This window comes from Theropithecus gelada, chromosome 19, assembly GCF_003255815.1.
Source record: "Theropithecus gelada isolate Dixy chromosome 19, Tgel_1.0, whole genome shotgun sequence".
Taxonomy (NCBI): Eukaryota; Metazoa; Chordata; class Mammalia; order Primates; family Cercopithecidae; genus Theropithecus; species Theropithecus gelada.
Window position 1 is genome coordinate 5,632,213 of NC_037687.1, and position 20,639 is coordinate 5,652,851.

The 20,639-nt window shown below is 53.1% G+C and overlaps 1 protein-coding gene across 1 annotated transcript in view; it reads left to right on the plus strand.

Annotated features, from left to right (window-relative positions):
* SAFB (scaffold attachment factor B) overlaps positions 1-10,480 on the plus strand; it is a 55,350-nt gene extending 44,870 nt beyond the window's left edge. The window contains 8 exon segments of the mRNA XM_025369127.1: positions 3,122-3,412; positions 5,973-6,110; positions 6,349-6,391; positions 9,008-9,067; positions 9,069-9,127; positions 9,337-9,440; positions 9,814-9,880; positions 10,156-10,480. Coding sequence (XP_025224912.1) covers positions 3,122-3,412; positions 5,973-6,110; positions 6,349-6,391; positions 9,008-9,067; positions 9,069-9,127; positions 9,337-9,440; positions 9,814-9,880; positions 10,156-10,285 — 892 coding nt within the window. The 3' untranslated portion in view covers positions 10,286-10,480.
* Positions 10,481-20,639: the final 10,159 nt, after the last annotated feature.

Consider the following 20,639-nt stretch of genomic DNA (forward strand, 5'->3'; position numbering starts at 1 on the left):
TTTTTTTTTTTTTTTTTTTGGAGACAGAGTCTTGCTGTGTCGCCCAGGCTGGAGTACAGTGGCGTGACCTCAGCTCACTGCAGCCTCCACCTCCAAGCAATTCTCCTGCCTCAGCCTCTCGAGTAGCTGGGACTACAGGCATGCGCCAGCACGCCTGGCTAATTTTTGTATTTTTAGTAGAGACAGGGTTTCACCATGTTGGCCAGGCTGGTCTGAAACTCCTGACCTCAGGTGATCCACCCGCCTTGATCTCCCAGAGTGCCAGGATTATAGATGTGAGCCACTGTGCCCAGCCTACCTATGGCTCTTTTCAAATAAGTCTCTTCCCAAAGATTGTAGAAGGTAGTAAAGGCAGGGAGATGGAATGCCTTCCAGCATCAATAGTGCACGTCAACAAAAAATACCAAATTTGCTCCAGAAGATGTGAAAGCGGGAAGACAGTGAGGTAGATCCAGCAAGGGCACTGAGAGGGCTTCCCTTTTTTTGAGATGGAGTCTCTGTGTCACCCAGGGTGGAGTGCAGTGGCATGATCTCAGCTCACCGCAGCCTCCACCTTCCCTGTTCAAGCAGTTCTCCTGCCTCAGCCTCCCAAGTAGCTGGGACTACAGGCACAAGCCACCACCCTCGGCTAATTTTTGTATTTTCAGTAGAGGTGGGGTTTGGCCATGTTGGCCAGGCTGGTTTCGAACTCCTGACCTCAAGTGATCTGCCTGCCTCGGCCTCCCAAAGTGCTGGGATTACAGGCGTGAGCCACTGCTCCAGGCCTGACAGGGCCTTGTTCTTAAATAAGAAAGAACTAAACACAAATGTTATTGGCGAATTACAGCTAATTTATCTTTTCTATGAAGAAATACTTCGTTAACTTTAGTTTTAAAAGTAAGGACCCCTGGGCGCAGTGTCTCACACCGGTAATCCCAGCCCTTTGGGAGGCCGAGACTGGCAGATTACCTGAGGTCAGGAGTTCAAGACCAGCCTCACCAACATAGTGAAACGCCATCTCTACTAAAAATACAAAATTCGCTGGGCGTGGTAGTGCATGTCTGTAATCTCATATACTTAGGCTGAGACAGGAGAATCGCATGAACCCAGGAGGTGGAGGTTGCAGTGAGCCAAGATCCCGCCATTGCACTCCAGCCTGGGCAACAAGAGCAAAAGTCCATCTCAAATAAAAAATAAGGACCATTAGTTTAAAAGGAGGGGGAGAGGGCACTGCTCTGCCTATAAAGTAATCACCCTTTTATTCCTTTAAAAAGAAAACTTCCTTTAAAAAGAAAAAAAAAAAAATCTCACATAGTCCTGTGAATGCAGACATTGGCAGATGGCATTTCTGCTGGGGGAGTAATGAACACGGACAGCCTGGGGGGCACCCGCAGGAGCCTGCAATGCTAAACGCTAGAGTGTTCCAGACCCTTGACCCCTCTCCGTGTCTGCCCTAGAGGAACCTATAAACAAGGAAGTGTAGGGCTTGGGTGTCCCGTCAGGTTGTGAGCATTTGGACACAACTGAAAAGTTCCGGTAAACCGCAGTCCTTTCATACTAGGGTCTCCTCCAGAAAGTGCTGAGATCCACAGAGGCAGGCGTGGGAGGATCCAAGACATGCTGGGTGAACTGAGGAACTTGCAGTCATTTGGGTCCAGAACACAATGAGGCAAGATTATACATTTCTGCTGGGACAGAAACACAGTTGTCCCAGAGATAATTGACCTCAGGACCCCTACGGAGACCAAAATTTGCAGAGGATCAAGTTTCTGATATAAAACGGTGTGATATTTCTGCATATAACCCATGTACATCCTCCTGTACACTTTAAATCACTTCTAGATAACTTCTGATACAATGAAAATGCTCTGTCAGTAGTTGGTATACTGCACTGAGGTGCTTTTTTTTTTTTTTTTTTTTTTAAAGTAGCCCCCTCACACACCGTTTTGTTTTGTTTTGTTTTGTTTTGTTTTGAGACAGGGTCTCACTCTTTCACCCAGGCTGAAGTTAAGTGGTACAATCATAGTTCACTGCAGCCTCTACCTCCTGGTTTCAAGTGATTGATCCTCCCACCTGTGCCTCCAAGTAGCTACCACGCCTGGCTAATACTATTTTTTGTGGAGATGGAGTCTCACTATATTGCCCAGGCTGTATATCTAATAACTGTGTAGGTAAAGGATCAAAAGAAGGAAATCTGAGCCTGGGCACAGTGGCTCACACCTGTAATCCCAGCACTTTGGGAGGTGGAGGCGGGCGGATTATTTTGAGCTCAGGAGTTCAAGAACAGCCTGGGCAACCGTCTCTACCAAAAAAAAAAAAAAAGAGACCGTCTGGCTCCTGTCTTTTGTGTTTTATATACAAAGACTGGAGGAACACACTAAAATGTCATCTGTATCCCTGCCAAAAGGTACAACTGGTAATGTCCTCACACCTGGGGGGCCTGCCAGCCCCACTTCACAAGGACTCATTTAATCCTGTGGTCTAGGGAGTGAAGGTTCCAGTTCACACTCACTCACTATGAAGCATATACTCTGATACTCTGTTGCCTTTTTTTTTTTTTTTTTTTTTTTTTGAGAAGGAGTCTTGCTCTGTTGCCAGACTGGAGTGCAGTGGCTCACTGCAACCTCTGCCTCATGGGCTCAAGTGATCTTCCTGCCTCAGCCTCTCTAGTAGCTGGGACTACAAGTGCATGCCACCACGCTCAGCTAATTTTTGTATTTTTAGTGGAGACGGAGTTTCACCATGTTGGCCAAGGTGGTCTCGATCTCTTGATCTCATGATCCACCCGCCTCAGCTTCCCAAAGCGCTGGCATTAAGGCGTGAGCCACCACGCCTGGCCTGTTGCTTATTTTTGACTGACTGTTTCCTGAAATCACTTGTCAAGCTCCAGGAAATGTTGGATAAATGAGGCCCAGTTCACGTTATACCTGATCACACACACACAGCCTGGGCCTCATTCCTGGGATTCTCCTGGACTCCTCCCGTGGGCCGGAGAGGCCTTCTCCCCGCTGGAGTGTATGGTTCTGCAGACCACGTAGTGGAGGCACAGCCCTGGAGTCTACACAACCCAGCGTCCTAAAGTCAGCCCTGGGACCTGGCTGGGGGTGTCTAGGTCCCCTTCTGCAGCTCTACTGTTGTGCAGCAGGGTACGTGAGCGCAGTGAACGCGAACAACGCATGCAGGCGCAGTGGGAGCGCGAGGAGCGTGAGCGGCTGGAGATTGCCCGAGAGAGGCTGGCCTTCCAGCGCCAGCGGCTGGAGCGTGAACGCATGGAGCGAGAGCGGCTGGAGCGCGAGCGCATGCACGTGGAGCACGAGCGCAGGCGCGAGCAGGAACGCATCCACCGTGAGCGCGAGGAGCTGCGGCGCCAGCAGGAACTGCGCTACGAGCAGGAGCGGCGGCCTGCGGTGCGGCGGCCCTACGACCTGGACCGGTAAGCAGATCTGCGCTGCCCTTAACACGTGGCGTTCAGAATCGTGTTAGGGACCTCACAGTTGAGTTAACTTGACTTTTTTTTTTTTTTTTGAGATGGGAGTCTCTCTTTGTCGCCCAGGCTGGAGTGCAGTGGCTCAATCTCGACTCACTCCAAGTTCCGCCACCTGTGTTCACGCCAGTCTCCTGCCTCAGCCTCCCAAGTAGCTGGGACTAAAGGCGCCCGCCACCATGCCTGGCTGATTTTTTTGTATTTTCAGTGGAGACGGGGATTCACTGTGTGAGCCAGGATGGTCTCGATCTCCTGACCTCGTGATCCACCCGCCTCAGCCTACCAAAGTGCTGGGATTACAGACATGAGCCACCGCACCCGTCCAGCTTGAGATCTTTCATTCAAAGGAAGCATAGGCCGGGCACACTCGCTAAGCCTGTAATGGTAACATTTTGGGAGGCCAAGGTGGGCGGATTGCCTGAGCTCAGGAGTTCAAGACCAGCCTGGCCAACATGGCAGAACCCCGTCTCTACTAAAACACAAAAAATTGGTTGTGGTGACAGGAGCCTGTAATCCCAGCTATTTGGGAGATTGAGTCAGGAAAGTCGCTTGTACCCAGAAGGCATAGGTTGCAGTAAGCCAAGATCGCGCCACTGCACTCCAGCCTGGGCAACAGGGTGAGACTCCGTCTCGAAAAAAGAAATTGGAGACAGGAGACTGGATAAAGTAGTGCTGGTTAACTAATCGGGTTCAAGGATGGCACAGATCTTCTGAGGAGGGAAGCTAGGGCAGGCGGAGCGTCATGTCACAAGTGCCCAGAGGAGGGGCTGTCAATTGCATCTCCTTTAAGACTCTTCCCTGGCTTTTTTATTTTTTTATTTATTTATTTATTTATTTATTTATTTTTTTTGAGACAGAGTCTCGCTCTGTCGCCCAGGCTGGAGTGCAGTGGCCGGATCTTAGCTCACTGCAAGCCCCGCCTCCCGGGTTTACGCCATTCTCCTGCCTCAGCCTCCCGAGTAGCTGGGACTACAGGCACCCGCCACCTCGCCCGGCTAGTTTTTTGTATTTTTTAGTAGAGACGGGGTTTCATCGTGTTAGCCAGGATGGTCTCAATCTCCTGACCTCATGATCCGCCCGTCTCGGCCTCCCAAAGTGCTGGGATTACAGGCTTGAGCCACCATGCCCGCCCGCCTTTTTTTTTTAGACAGAGTCTTGCTGTGTCGCCCAGGCTGGAGTGCAATGGCACGATCTCAGCTCACTGCAACCTCCATCTCCTGGGTTCAAGCGATTCTCCTGCCTCAGCCTCCCTAGTAGTTGGGATTACAGGCACCTACCACCACACCCGGCTAATTTTTGTTTTTTTAGTAGAGATGGGGTTTCACCATGTTGGTCAGCCTGGTCTCGAACTCCTGACCTCAGGTGATCCACCTACCTCAGACTCCCAAAGTGCTGGGATTACAGGCATAAGCCACCGTGCCTGGCCTTGTCCTGGCTTTTTAAATCAATTGTAATTTGTTTTTGCTTATTCTGGAAATAAAGAATTTTTAAAAAAAAACTTTTGAGACAGAATTTTGCTCGTTTCCCAGGCTGGAGTGCAATGGCACGATCTCGGCTCTCTGCAACCTCCGCCTCCTGGGTTCAAGCAGTTCTCCTGCTTCAGCCTCCCAAGTAGCTGGGATTACAGGCATGTGCCACCACACCTGGCTAATTTTTTGTATTTTTAGTAGAGACAAGGTTTCACCATATTGGCCAGGCTGTCCAACTCCTGACCTCAGGTGATCCACCCGCCTTGGCCTCCCAAAGTGCTGGGATTACAGGCATGAGCCACCATGCCCGGCAGTAAGATTAATTTTAATTTCCCAAACATACTGAGGAGGAGATAGGAACACAAAATGCTGAGCACAGCTGCTGTCAGGAGTCAGGTGCATAATTCCAGCAGTGGTTGTGTCAGGCTTTACACGTGCACTGCAACCTGGCAAAAATCGCTGTTTGTTGTTTCTTTCTATTGCATGGGTTGAAGAGGAGCCTAGATCATATATAGTGCAACTTCTGTAAAGGGCCTTGTAAACTCTTCTCGGATCTATTATGCCTTGGTACGAAAGCCTTCTGATGAGAGTTCATTATAGTCATCTGTGTGTTGCAGCAGTACATGGCCGGGGCCGCTGGCAGGACAGGAGGTGTGGGGCACAAGAGATGGCAAGTGCACTTGACAGAGCCCCTCAGGGTGGAGGCTCACGTGGCTTCCTGAGCGGAGGTGGCTGTGTAGGGCTCCAGAAGCCATCTGCAGGCAGCCCATAGGACTGACTGCTTAACTAAATGGCAGTTAACTAATGGCTGCCCCTTTAGAAAACCAAGGCCGCTTTGATCAGGGGAGGTGGGTGTGTGGGACAAAACAAAACAGCTGTGCAGTCACTGGGGTCAAATCAGATCTTGCCTTCTATAGCAGAGAACAATCTTGGTGAAAGTCATCCTGGCTCTGTGAAGTGATAGGGGCCAGCTCCCACAAAGGTGATAGATATATATGGGGTAGAGGATCCCTCTATCTCTGTCTCTTGTCCCCTCACAGGCGAGATGATGCCTATTGGCCAGAAGCCAAGCGGGCCGCCCTGGATGAGCGCTACCATTCTGACTTTAACCGCCAGGACCGCTTCCACGACTTTGACCACAGGGACCGCGGTCGCTACCCCGACCACTCGGTGGACAGGTCAGTTGGGCCCCTGCTGGGCGTGCAGGTTTTCTTTTTCCTGGCTCATTCTCTGACTGAGAACAAGGACTCTGGGCTCTCTGAGCCCACTCCATTCAGCAGGTGTGTGCTGAGTCAGGCCCGCAGCTCTCCTGCCTCCAGTTGGGGAAGTGATGCTTTTCACTGGGGGCCTGATGGTCCTTTCTTTGTGAAGAAGCTTGTTCCTCCCCTTACGGTTTGATTTAAATTACCTTTTCAGGAGAGAAGGTTCAAGGTCAATGATGGGAGAACGAGAAGGACAGGTAAGTCCAAAGCTGCAGTGGTAGCCACGGAATTTCCCGTAGAATGGGTTCTTTTCCCTTCGGCGTGCCTTCTTCCTGCCTTTTCCTTGAGTGAGAGACAAAATGAAGAAAGAGAAAAATATAGCACTAGAAAAGTCTAGGTGTGTGGGATGAAAATTTGGGATTATTTGGGGTTAGTCTTGGCTGTCAGTCCGAACAGTTACTCTGAAGCTGTTATTAGCCTTGACCCCGGGGTTCTGTGTCCCACACTGACCACACACGTGCAGAAGTGCCAGGGAACCTTGCGGTGTGACCTGGCTCTGCTGGGAAGTGTCTAGTGAGCCGCACAGCTGACTCAGGTGCATCTGGGAAGGCTGTGGTTACTGTGTCTGTCCTCGAGTGCCTGCCCTCTTTGGAAACTAAGGACATCCTTCATCACCCCAGGGCCCCGCTTAGCCTTGGAAAACAACTAGGTCTCTGATCTGTGCTCGTTCTCCTTGGGGGGCTAGCACGTTAGAACAATAAGCTTCATTTTCTCTTTCCATCTTACGTTGAGACTGAGACTTTCCAGGAGAGCCTTGGACCTCTAGTGGCTTTCCCTATAAACTGGGGGGCGGTACGTTGCTGTGTGGAAGATGCCTCCTCTCTGAGGACTCCATTCATGAGCCCTTTCTCCTCTTGCCAGCATTTTTGGACTCCAGCATAAGCTTCCCATTTCTGTCCCCCTTGGTTCCTTAATGTGGCTGAGCATAGCCAAGTACTCAGCTCTGTCTTGGGATCCTTAGGAATTCCATCAGCCTCATGGGGTTCCTTTTTCCCTGCTCCTGGAGGCAAATTATATGCAGCAAAACCTAGAACTAGTCCTGTGGATTTTCTCTGGTGGAGGAGCATACACCAGTGGTTCCATGTCCAGGCTCCAGAATCAGACAGAACTGGGGTCACCCCTTGGTGTCACCCCTTCCTGCCTAGCCTGTCTCCCCAGCAGTGAAATGAGGGTAATATTCCTCCTACAGAGGTTGGGGTGGTGGGGAGTTTACATGAGGTGGGCGCATGTCGGTACAAACGTGTTTATCATTGCCAGCTACTTTTTTTTTTTTTTTAATAGAGACGGATCTCACTGTGTTGCCCAGGCCAGTTTTGAACTCCTGAGCTCAAGTGATCCTCCTGCCTCGGTCTCCCAAAGTGCTAGGATTACACATGTAAGCTAGCATGCCTGGCCACCAGCTCCTTTCATGCAGGTGTCAGATACGCTCTCCTAATAGTGGAAGGCAGTTTGATCCTTTCTCCTCACACAGTCATAAATGAGTCATCACAGTTACCCCAAAGGCCAATGATGATCTCTCCCTACAGAGAAAACTAGCACAGAACTTATGGGCCTTGTTGAACTGTTAACCTGGGTTGGTTGGACAGAAAAATGTTGGTTCAATTTTCAAATACTAAGGAGAGCTTATTTCAGGAGGCCCTTTTTTTACTTTGTTGAGGGGAGGTGTCAGAGCACACGCTGGGAAGAATCGACCAGGGAAGCAGGCAGTGGTAATGTGGGACATCTTGCATATGGTGGAGCATGCTGCCATCTTTGCCTTCACCCTGGCAGAGCTCTCTCTCCATTGAATGGGGAGGTGAACTTGGACATGTACGATGACCAGGCTGCATCAAGGAGGTTTCCTTACCAGGACTCTTTTCTAGTTTCCTTTCACCTACAATATGGTCATGGGGCAGAAGCCCCAGAGGCCACATACGTATTTGTGGAAAGAGAAAGAACAGGACTGTGGAGCCAAAACTCCCTCACTAGCTTTTGTGAAAGTCAGGCTGGAAAGTGCTTCCAGCCACAGAAACAGGCTGTGGGTGTAAATATTAACCTTGGCCAGCAAAAAAGTAGGCATAGAGTGTGACTCGCCCTCTCTTAGTCTTCCCTGAAATAGCAGGGTCAAGAACTCCTGGTCTGTGTTAGCCATGTGGTTTACAAAAACAGTGACACAGAGGAGGGAATAGTGGGACTGGCCAAGTGGATGACCAGCCATTTTATCTCTTAGTGTCCTGTGTCCTATGTCCTGAGCAGAGCAAGACGTAAGGTCCTAGACCAGGCACCCAGCAGAAACTTCTGAGAAACTTGACTGTGAGGAAGGATGCTTGCTTGCCTAGCAATTGGTTGGATGAGGGGGCTCTGTTTGATACTTCCTTCACTGTGGAAGGAAGAAATTTGTAAAAATTATTTCCGGAATATGCACACATTAAAGGTTTATAAACCTGACCTTCCCTTAGTAGAAGACACTTAATAAGAGTACTGTTGGCTCTGGGCACTAACCATTTGAGCTGTGGGACCCAGGGAATCTCTCTCTCAAGCATCACCTTTAGTGTGACCCCTGGTGGCCCTTCCGGCTCTGGTGGCGCTGTGGGTACCTGCCTTGGAGATTTCTTGGTACTAGTACCTTTTGTGTACCAGGCTATGAGCCTAGAGCACAGGGCCTCTGGCCTGCAGATTTCAGGGAGGCAGCTATGTCATGTGAACCAGTATGGCCTGCCAGCACTTCTGTCCAGAGTGACTGTCGTTGTCATCGTTAGCGTGTTGCCTGAAAAGCCTTGGGGTCTGGGGGCTGACACTGAAGGTTTTTTTCCTCCTGGCCCTGTGATTTCCAGCATTACCCAGAACGCCATGGAGGACCAGAGCGCCACGGCCGGGACTCCCGCGATGGCTGGGGGGGGCTATGGCTCCGACAAGAGGATGAGTGAGGGCCGGGGGCTGCCTCCTCCCCCCAGGTTTGTGTCCCACACCCCACAGTACCTGTCCCTGGCCTCACAGAGTCAGCTGACCGGATAGGTCTGTCCCACCAAGGGGCCCCCAAGTCTCTGGGATGTGGGCACAGGGTGGGAAAAACACAGGGATTCACCCTCCAGAAGCCACCACATTTATTAGCACGAGAGCCAGAGATGGGGGCAATCCAAATCAGAGATGTCTCTCTTTCAAGGGGCAGACGTGACTGGGGGGACCATGGCCGAAGAGAGGATGACCGGGCATGGCAGGGCACGGCTGACGGTGGCATGATGGACAGGGATCACAAGAGGTGGCAAGGTGAGGAGCAGCTCTGGGCTGGGACCAGGGCATGCTGGGAAGTGATGGAAAGATGGAGGCCACGCCTTCTCTCACTCCTCAGGTGAGCACAGGAGGTGCTCTGCCCTCGGTGCTGGAATGAGGAGTGAAAAGTACTTCAGACACCACCTACTCTCTGGTGGTCTGGCCCAGGAGTTGGACAGTGGGCGTTCCCGAGTCCTCTCTGCTGGGAGGACACTGGACGTCTGTGGTTACTGTGCCGAGGTGTCCTTCTGGGACCTGCTAGTTCCGGGTACCTGGGGGCCTCACCAAAGGGAGTGCAGTGGGCTAAATGCGCCGTGGGTTCCACGCTGTGTGTGCAGGTTCCCTGTGTGAAAGCACGTCTGTCTTCCAGGTGGTGAGAGAAGCATGTCCGGTCACTCGGGGCCTGGCCACATGATGAACCGAGGAGGGATGTCAGGGTAAGGCATGCCAGGGGCGGCTCCCCTTTCCCCTGCTTTGCATATTGGCCTACCTTGGAGGACGCTTAACAACCAGTCCTTCCAGCTAACGCCCCCTCCCCCAAGTGTGACATGAGGCCAGGCATGGGGTACTGTGGAGCCTGCCACCACTCAGGAGGGGAAGGCATCAGGAAGGGGCCTTGCCTGCAGGCAATGTCCAGGGAAGCTGTGCAGGCTGGGATGGGCCAGGGGAGCAGGATGATTTCACAGTCAAACCAATGTGAATTTGTTCCTAGGCGCGGCAGCTTTGCCCCAGGCGGGGCCTCCCGGGGCCACCCTATCCCACACGGTGGCATGCAAGGCGGGTTCGGAGGCCAGAGCCGGGGGAGCAGGCCCAGCGACGCCCGCTTCACTCGCCGCTACTGAGTACTTGGAATCCTGTGTCCTGTCACGTGGCAACAAGGCTATGTTCTGTTAGGAGTTACCTTAAACTGTGTAAAAATATTTTTTTTTTAATCTGCTGCCATATTGTAGCTCAATACAATGTGAATTTTGTTTTTCGTTTTGGGGGTTGTTTTTTTTTTTTTTGTAATAAATGTGTTTCCGTTCACATACCCTTTATTTTAAAGTGTCATTTCTTTATTTCCGCCTCTTTAAATGAAACGAAATTATACTTGAGTGCCTTTTAGTTGTATTGATATACATTGACTGTTCCTTTTATTATTTTTTTCTTTTTTTTTTTTTTGAGATGGAGTCTCGCTTTGCCACCCAGGCCTGGAGTGCAGCGGCACAATCTAGGCTCACTGCAAACTCCGCCTCCCAGGTTCAAGTGATTCTCCTGCCTCGGCCTCCTGACTAGCTGGGACTACAGGCACCTGCCACCATGCCCGGCTAATTTTTGTATTTTTAGTAGAGTGGGGTTTTGTCATATTGGTCAGGCTGGTCTTGAACTCCTGACCCTCGTGACCTGCCCGCCTCGACCTCTCAAAGTGGTGGGATTACAGGCATGAGCCACCGTGCCTGGCCAACTCTGTTTATTTCTTTTTTTTTTTTTTTTTTTTTTTTTGAGACAGAGTCTCGCTCTGTCGCCCAAGCTGGAGTGCAGTGGCCGGATCTCAGCTCACTGCAAGCTCCGCCGCCCGAGTTTACGCCATTCTCCTGCCTCAGCCTCCCGAGTAGCTGGGACTACAGGCGCCTGCCACCTCGCCCGGCTAGTTTTTTGTATTTTTTAGTAGAGACGGCGTTTCACCGTGTTAGCCAGGATGGTCTTGATCTCCTGACCTCGTGATCCGCCCGTCTCGGCCTCCCAAAGTGCTGGGATTACAGGCTTGAGCCACCGCGCCCGGCCAACTCTGTTTATTTCTAAATGTGTATGAAACGCATGTGATAGAAAACCTCCAGGAAGGCATCCGGGTGTGGGAGAGGCTTTCCAGTGAGACGATGATTTTTGCGTAATGGGCCTGTGCGGTGCAGGTTTTGCCTGGCTTCTCAGGTCAGCGAGCTGTCCGCTCCTTTAATGTTAGCACAGACGGGGCTGCTCTGCTCTTGGGTGCTGGGTGACATCCCTGTCAGGGTGTGGGGGTCTCACACCCTGTTGATGGACACTGGCAGATGCTTCCCCCACGGATCACACTCAAACCAAGCCTGTGAAGATTTCCAGCTGCCACTTTCCACGCTGACTTGCCAGAGCCCAGTCACCATCATCATGTGGATGCTTCCGCATTACCTTTTTACTCAGGACAAACTCTTTTCACGGCAGAGTCGAGGGTGGAAGCAGTGAAGGCTGAAGGTCCTCAGCAGCATCTCAGGCCTGCGGTGTGCTTGTGCATGGGCGCAGCCCCCTCGTGCCAGGATGGGGGCTCTGACCAGCCCAGGGCTGGCCTCCGTGTCGGCCGGAAGGGACAAGCTCAACGCCAACCCTCCACGTACCAATAGCAGGCTGGAGCCACGGCACCTGGGATCCAGCACCTGTCCTAATCCAGGAAGCCAGACCAGACTTGGGACATACCTCAAACTGTGAGGCGGGTGCCTCCCACATTTTATAAGCCTCACTAGTGGAAAGTGAGGAGGAAGCAGCGTCCAGCAGACAGGAAGACGGCGGAGCCCTGGTGACGCTCTTTGGTCCCTTCAGCTGTAAAGGACAGGTGGCCCGACCAATACCAGTGTAGCTTAGATGATAAAGGGGGGCCCTTCCCTGCCTTAACGGGAAGTCTGCAGGTAGTCAGTTCCCGGGATTCACTGCAGCCCACCTCAGGCTCTGTGTCTCTGAGGATTTTGGGGCTCATGGATGATGGATGGCTGAAAGCTCCAACAATCCTATCCACCCACAGTGTGGGTATCATCGGGGCCTATCCAGCAGGACAAGGAAGGGCAGGAACAGGGACTTGCACTCACAGGCCTCTTGGCAAACTCACCCCTGAGGCTCCTCAGCCGGAACTCGGTCCCGTGCTCGCCTTTCTTGTGACCTGTCCCTGGCGAAGACGGAATGTTTCCTTTCAGAAGGAAAGTGACATCCAGGAAGGAACCCAGTCGTAACCCCCAGGAGCCATGTTCTCAGCCTTCCCCTCATACCTTTTTTTTTTTAACACAAGCAGTTCACATTGTTTGTACTTTTTTTGTTTTGTTTTGTTTTTGTTTTTGTTTTTGTTTTTTGAGATGGAGTCTCCCTCTGTCTCCCAGGCTGGAGTGCAGTGGTGCAATCTCGGCTCGCTGCAACCTCTGTCTCCTGGGTTCAAGCAATTCTCCTACCTCAGCCTTCTGAGTAGCTGGGACTACAGGCGCCTGCCACCACGCCCGGCTAATTTTTGCGTTTTTAGTAGAGACAGGTTTTCACCACGTTGAGCAGGCTGGTCTCAAACTCCTGACCTCAGGTGATCTGCCCACCTCGGCCTCCCAAGGTGCTGGGATTACAGGTGTGAGCCACCGCACTCGGTTCCATTTTTTTGAGCCATATGCAGTTGTGCATACCAGTAATCAATCCCAGCTACTTGGAAGGTCAAGGCAGGAAGATTGTTTAAGACCAAGAGTTCACGTCCAGCCTGGACAGTAGAGCAAGACCCCATTTCTTTGATGGGTTTTAGGGGGTATTTTTTTAAATAAATGACAGACCGTGTGAGGTGGCGCCTGTAATCCCAGCACTTTGGGAGGCCGAGGTGGGTGGATCATCTGAGGTCAGGATTTTGAGACCAACCTGGCCAACATGGCGAAACACTGACTCTACTAAAAACACAAAAATTAGCTGGGTGTGGTGGTGCACGCCTCTAGTCCCAGCTACTCAGGAGGCTGAGGCAGAATAATCACTTGAACCCAGGAGGTGGAGTTTGCAGTGAGCCAAGATTGCACCACCACACTCCAGCCTGGGCAACAGAGCAAGACTTAGTCTCAAAAAAAAAAAAAAGAAAGAAAGAAATGACAGATTCCACTAGCTGAGAGAGATGAGGTCTGTGAATATCTGGGGCATGTCCCCACAGACTCCTTTTTTTTTTTTTTTTTTTTTTTTGAGATGGAGTCTCGCTCTGTCGCCCAGACTGGAGTTCAGTGGCAGGATCTCGGCTCATTGCAAGCTCCGCCTCCCAGGTTCACGTCATTCTGCTTCAGCTTCCCGAGTAGCTGGGACTACAGGTGCCCGCCACCACACCCGGCTAAGTTATTTTGTATTTTTAGTAGAGACGGGGTTTCACTGTTAGCCAGGATGGTCTCGATCTCCTGACCTCGTGATCCGCCCACCTCGGCCTCCCAAAGTGCTGGGATTACAGGCGTGAGCCACCGCGCCTGGCCCAGACTCCCTTTTAACTCTGCTTTACGTGGCCTTATACCTTCCTCCCAGGTGTCATTATTAGCCCCAGTTAGCAGAAGAGAAAACTGAGGGCACAGATTGGACACTACCTGTAAGAACCAAATGCCCACAGCAATAATTGTAAACCCCAATTGTGTAACCTACATGGATCTACAAAGTCAGAATCCATGGCCGTTATGCCAGTTCTCTAGGGCCAAGGTAACAAATTGCTACAAGCTTTTTGTGTGTGTGACAGTCTCCTGTCACCCCGGTTGGAGTGCAGTGGTGCAATCATAGCTCACTGCAGTCTCCATTTCCTGGGCTCAAGCGATCCTCCCACCTCAGCCTGCCCAGTGGCTGGGACTACAGATGGGTGATACCACATCTGGCTAATTTTTGTATCTTTTGTAGAGATGGGGTTTCATCACGCTCAGGCTGGTCTTGAATTCCTGGGCTCAAGCGATCCACTCGCCTTGACCTCCCAAAGTGCTAGGATTCCAGGCACGAGGCAACGCAGGCAGCCCAGTCTCCTAGGCAGGAGAGATGCCTCGGAGTGCTTCTCCCTGGCCACAGTCTTGAGTCATTTGCATGGGATGCTCTACTTCTTAAACCCAGGCAGCACCCTTTGTTGTCCTTCTGCTACACAGGGAAGGACAGGGATTCGGCCCTGCTGTCAGGCAGGCACTGAGCTGTACCTGCCCTTCCCCGCTGTCCTCAATGTAACCCTAGGAGGCTGTACAACCCCATTTTGCAGACAGAAAAACTGAGGCCTAGCAGGGTGAACTGACGAATGAGGACAACCCGGCAATGGAAAAGATCCAAGCTTCGAACCACCCATTCATTCAATTCCCATTTCCAGAGACCCCCCTCTCAAGCAGGGTCCCCGGCACGGACCAGATGTGTTCACACAACAGACCCAATCGGTGCCTGCCCTCAAGGTGGGCACACATGCACATGGTGAGCTTATGAAGTGCAGCTTAGGCCAGGTGCGGTGGCTCACGCCTGTAATCCCAGCACTTTGGGAGGCTGAGGCAGGCGGATCACAACGTCAGGAGTTCGAGACCACCCTGGCCAATATGGTGAAACCCCGCTTCTACTAAAAATAGAAAAAATTAGCCAGGTGCGGTGGTGTGCACCTGTAATCCCAGCTACTCAGGAGGCTGAGGCAGGAGAATCGCTTGAACCCAGGAGGCGGAAGTTGCAGTGAGCCGAGATTGTGCCACTGCACTCCAGCCTGGGCAACAGAGCAAAACTCCATCTTGAAAAAATAAAAAAGGCCAGGTGCAGTGGCTCATGCCTGTAATCCCAGCACTTTGGGAGGCTGAGGCAGGCAGATCACTTGAGGTCAGGAGGTTGAGACCAGCCTGGCCAACATGGTAAAACCCCGTCTCTACTAAAAATACAAAAATTTGCCGGGATTGGTGACGCACGCCTGTAATCCCAGATACTCAGAAGGCTGAGGCAGGAGAATCGCTTGAACCCAGGAGGTGGAGGTTGCAGTGAGCCAAGATCACGCCATTGCACTCCAGCCTGGGGGAGAAGAGCAAGACTCCACCTCAGAAAAAAAGAAGTGCAGCTTGATGGTACAGGTTACCCTGGCCACAGAAGGAATGGAGGCATTTCCTGGATGGGGGAGCACACTGTGAAGGCTCCGAGGCCAACAGGAGCAAGCTTGTGGGAGAAACTGCCAGAAGGCTTTGGGGGAAGAGGGGAATGGCCACGGGACAGCGCCATGTATTTTTGACACTCTGGGAGTGAAGTCTCTGGCCATGGGCTACTTGGTGGTCTCTTGAGGTTGTTCTATAGAGTAAGAGGAGCCTTTTTCTTCCAAATCATGGTCCCCATCCTTACACATGTCTCCAGGAAGCAGCTGAAGCCCAGGTCCCAGAGGGACAGACCCTGCCCTTGGTTTCAGCACGGCGACGCACATGAGTGTCCACTTCGGCCTGCACCTCAGCCACGGAAACGTCTTCAGAGTTGGCCATGCCTCTAGTGGCAGCCAGTCCAACAATGCCAGGCTCCAACAGCAGGCCTTCACTGGCAAGACTCTGAACCAAGATGGACCAGTGCTTTGTGGGTAAGTGGAGTAGACTAACGAGTCCTCATACATCCATCCACCAACCCATTCACCCATCCATCCTCCATCTAACCCATGCATCCATCTATCTACCTATCGATCCATCCATCCATTCATCCATCCACACACCCATCCATTCATCATCCATCCACTCACCCACCCCATCCATCTATCCCATTCATCCACCTATCTATCCATCCATTCATCCACCCACCCAGTCATCCATCCACCCATCCATTCATCCACCTATCCACCCAATCCAACCCATCCATTCATCCTCCACCCACCCATCTACCCCATCATCCATCTACCCATTCACCCATGCATGCATCTACCCATCTAACCACTCATCCCATCCACTCATTAATCCATCAAGCCATTGACTGTACTCATCCATTAATTCATTCATGCTTACTAATCATATTCTATTTATTTATTTATTTATTTATTTATTTATTTATTTATTTTTGAGACACAGTCTCATTCTGTTGCCCAGGCTGGAGTGCAGTGGCCTGATCTTGGCTCACTGTAACCCCCGCCTCCTGGGTTCACACCATTCTCCTGCCTCAGCCTTCCCAGTAGCTGGGACTACAGGCACCCGCCACCATGCCCAGCTAACTTTTCGTACTTTTTTTTTTATAGTAGAGACGGGGTTTCACCGTGTTAGCCAGGATGGTCTTGATTTCCTGACCTTGTGATCCATCCGCTTCAGCCTTCCAAAGCGCTGGGATTACGGGTGTGAGCCACTGCGCCCGGCCTCTTAATTATTAATATTATTCATTTTTGAGACGAAGTCTCGCTCTGTCACCCAGGCTGGAGTGCAGTGGCGCAATCTCGGCTCACTGCAACCTCCGCCTCCCGGGTTCAAGTGATTCTCCTGCTTCAGCCTCCTGAGTAGCTGGGACTGCAGGCATGTGCCACCACGCCCGGCTAATTTTTGTATTTTTTTTTTTAGTAGAGACGGGGTTCTGCCATGTTGGGCAGGCTGGTCTTCAACTCCTGACCTCAGGTGATCCACCCATCTCGGCCTCCCAAAGTGCTGGGATTGCAGGCGTGGGCCACCCGCCCAGCCCATGCTTACTAATCATCTTCTATACCCCAGGCTCTACACTGGGGTTTGGGGCCACGCCTACTATTAACACATGGTCCCTTCCCTCAGGGAGCTTGCATCCTGTTGAGCTAAGTCACACAAAAGCAAACCCAAGAAGAAAAGGTGCTGAACTCTGCCTCAGGACAGGGGCATGGTGACCCTGCGTGTAGGAGAGGAGTCTGCCAGGATGAGGGGCAGAGGGGTCTTACTCTCCTGCAAGGTGAGATGAGGCAGGATGTGTAGGGACCTGGCGCCCCTGGAATGCAGACGTGGTGTGGGGGTTAAGGCCTGGAAGTTCTCTCCCAGCCTCAGCCTCAAGGAAACCACCCCTCCTCTTGGCCTGCCTCTTCCTTCTTCCAGAGACCACCCCTGGGGATGAAGGACGCCAGCCCTCCCGTGGCCTCAGTGCTGCCAGAGGCCAGCAGAGGGGTCGGAGCATGGGGCTTCCACTGTTGCCTCTGCCATCGCCTGCCTCTAGATAAGTTCCTGCAGTTTTCTGAGCTTCCATTTGCTGACCTGTAAAATGAGGCTACTGAGCTGCTCTGATTGTGGGGTGAAGGGTGTCATCGCAGGACTGCATTCCCTCTCCCTCCAGCTCCAAAAACCGAATTCTACCAAGGCATAGAGCAGCTCCCGAGTCCAAGTTCACTGGGATCACTACTGAAAGTGACAGGAGGCAGCCAAGTGTCTAGGCAGAAAGGGGCAGGTCCCAGGGAAACCCCACCTTCAAGCCAAAAACAGCCCGAAAGCTGAACGATCAGACTGCTGGTCCTGGAGGAAACCCACCACCCAGAGTGAGAACTTCTGTTCCCGTTTGTCCCCCCTTTCCTGGTTGATTCTTTCTGAACAATGCCTTTTAACCAATCGAATGTTGCCCTTTCCAATACTACCTATGGCCTCCCCCCGCCCCCGCAATTCTGAGCCTATAAAATGTCCTGGACCCAGCTACGCGAGGAGGAAAAAACCAGACCCCGCATCCTCTCTCCGCTGAAAGCTGTTCAGTCGCTCAGTAAAATTCTTCTCCTCCCTCCTCAGCCTTCAATGTCCAGCGTATCCTCGTTCTTCTTGGGCGCAGTACAATTGCTTGGGAACCACGGAATGCAGGTACAAGCTATAACACAGGCGACTGGGGCATGCCAGCATGGCCAAGCGAGGCCCAGGCTAGGTGTTGCCGGCTGGAGGTCCCTGGCTTGCAAAATGACCGAGAAGAAACATCCTGCATCTCCACTGACAGCAAACTCATTTCCAGGACCACGTGAGATGGGAAGACGCGTGGCTGTCAGCTGCTTCGGTTGTCACCTTGTCCTTTCGGATTTAATTAAAACTGGCTGCTCAGCCCTCAGCCCACAAGGGAAGAACCCAGGTTGCTGCTGGCCCATATGGCACCGGATGGATGGGGCCAAAAGTGGGCTGAACGTGCTCTGGGCTGGTGCCACGGAGACCCTGAGCCCAGCATCCCCCCAGCCAGGATTGGGGACCCTCAGGACTCTTGTTGCTCCTGGTTACCTTGGCTTTTTTTTTTTTTTTTTCTTTTTTTTTTAAGAGATAGGGTCTCAGTATTTCACCCAGGCTGGAGTGTGGTGGTAGAGTCATGGCTCACCGTAGCCTCAATGTCCCAGTGATCCTCCTTCCTCAGCCGGGGCTACAGGCATGTGCCACCGCACCCAGCTGATCACCTCCACTTCTGCTGCACCCACCACCCCTTGGGATGCCCAGTTAGCACTCACTCCAGGCCAGGGCCGGGCAAGGTGCACTCAAGGCTGGAGCGGGACCATGGGCAGCTGTGGTGACAGGTGAAAGGAAGGGCAGTTACTGATGTCAGCCACTCGGTGTCCCCCATGCCCCAGCCCCAGCTGAACTCCGCCTATGGACTCCCCCGCTCTCTCTTCTAGCTCTGCCCATCCCACATCGCGACAGGCTAGCTTTCCCTGGACTCCGTTCCTAGCCCATCCTGCTTCCAGCTATCAAGTGACCCCAGCTGTCAAATGGCAATGTGCCACACCCCAGCCTTGCCTTGCTCTGTGGTCTTGGCTGTGGGTTTGGTCGGGTGTTTTCCCAGCCCCTTCCCACTTTCCCAAAGTCACCCGCAGACCTCTGCTCTCCGGAGCTCCGCTTCCATGGCCCCCCAACTCCCCTGACCCCAGACACGTTCTTGCACACAGGTGCCAGTGGATGGGCGAGGACGGACTCATGGGATAAAGCCCATGAGTGACCCCAGGGAAGAACTAAGTCACATTCGTGGAGCTGCAGGACCCAGCCGCCTGGATGGAGGTGAGCGGCCCAGAAGGCAGCTGCTCACTGGCATTGTCCAGTCCTTCCCCTCTAACAGCGCTGGTAACAGGTGTGAGGCCGCAGAGGCCTCCTGGAGTGGGCGGACACCCCCTGGCCCAGCCACGGCATCACAGCACTGACAGCAAACCCCGCCTGTCCTCACAGGCTGGGGCTGCGTGCCTGGGTGCGAGGCGACTGGAAACTCTGCATCCCCAGTGAGGGTTTGTGAACAGCCTGCGCTCCAGACAGGCTGGGCAGACAGAACTGTCGGTGCAAGTTTCTTCATCTGTAAAATGGGCCTGAAGCCTGCTCCTTCCTGGGGCTTCAGGAAGGGCTTGGTGGACGGTGGCAGGAGGCGGTGGGTGCGTGGGTGCTGCTGGCCAGGACGGTGAGCACCGGCTTCCTCCTGCAGCACCGAGGGTCAGGGATGCTCCCCTGCCCTGCTCATCCCTCCCTCACCCTAGACCTGCCCCGACCACTGCTAAGGCCCAGTAAGGGCAGGGGTACAGTGGATGTGGCGGACCTGCCCCGGGACCATGCTCCTCAGGGGAAGGGGGTGGGTAGGCCCTGTGGGCTCCCCTTCTACCAGATTAGGCCGCTGATCCCAGCCACACCCCTACGCCCTGCTCAGGCCAGGGCCTTCTCCTCTCTGAGTGGGACAGCGGGGGAGATGCCCCGGCCTCTAGTCTCTGCTCCTCTCCTCTGTAACAGCTGTCCCCTCCTGAGCTCAGTCCCCTACACCAAGCAACATAAACCCCTGAACTCGTGGGAACGGGGACCCTGTTCCACCTTAGTGAGCATCACCTGTCTGCTCCCTGCCCTCAGGGCAGCATCCTATGGAGGCCTCCGGCCCCACCCAAGCCCCCCACTGCCACACCCCCATCTGCCTGGAGCCACCAGACTGGTTTCTGGGCCCAGGCCTCTTGCCATCACCAACCCTGTGGACTACCCTCTGTGGCTGGATGCTGGGAGCCTCTCAGGGAGCCCCTCGACAGGCCCAGCTTCCCAGGGCTCATGCCTGATGCGGGGGACCTGTGCAGGCTGCCAGGTAGCTCGGCCAGCGTGTGGCAGGGGTGTCAGGGAAGGCGTCCCAGGAGAGAGGGGATGTCCGGGAGACCCTCTGAATGGCAACAAACACCTGGATTTCCTTCAACGGCCAGGAATCCCTATAGGGTTGTCGAGGAGAGGGTGGAATGAGGGTGGAGTCCAGCCAACAAAGGGCCGGGACAGGACTGCGGATAGGAGCTGAGGAGGGCGGGAACCAGTGGCCCCGGGGGCTCCTGCCCTGTGTCCTGCAGGGAAGCAGACCCCACTTCTGTCCACTCTGGCTCTTCCACTGTCCTACCGTGGTCTCAGCCCTCCAAAACCAAGACCCCCCACAACCCAGGCTTAGCCAAAGCACTTTCCTGGCCCCAGAGCATGGCCTGGGGAGCACCGGGAGCAACCGCTGTGACCTCTAACTCCCCGCACCAGAGCAGACGGCAAAGGGGAGACCTATGGCCTGTGGTCAAGATCAAGCCCTGACAAGCCATCAAGAGCCAGAAGCCCAGGCTTTGGTGCTCTGGGC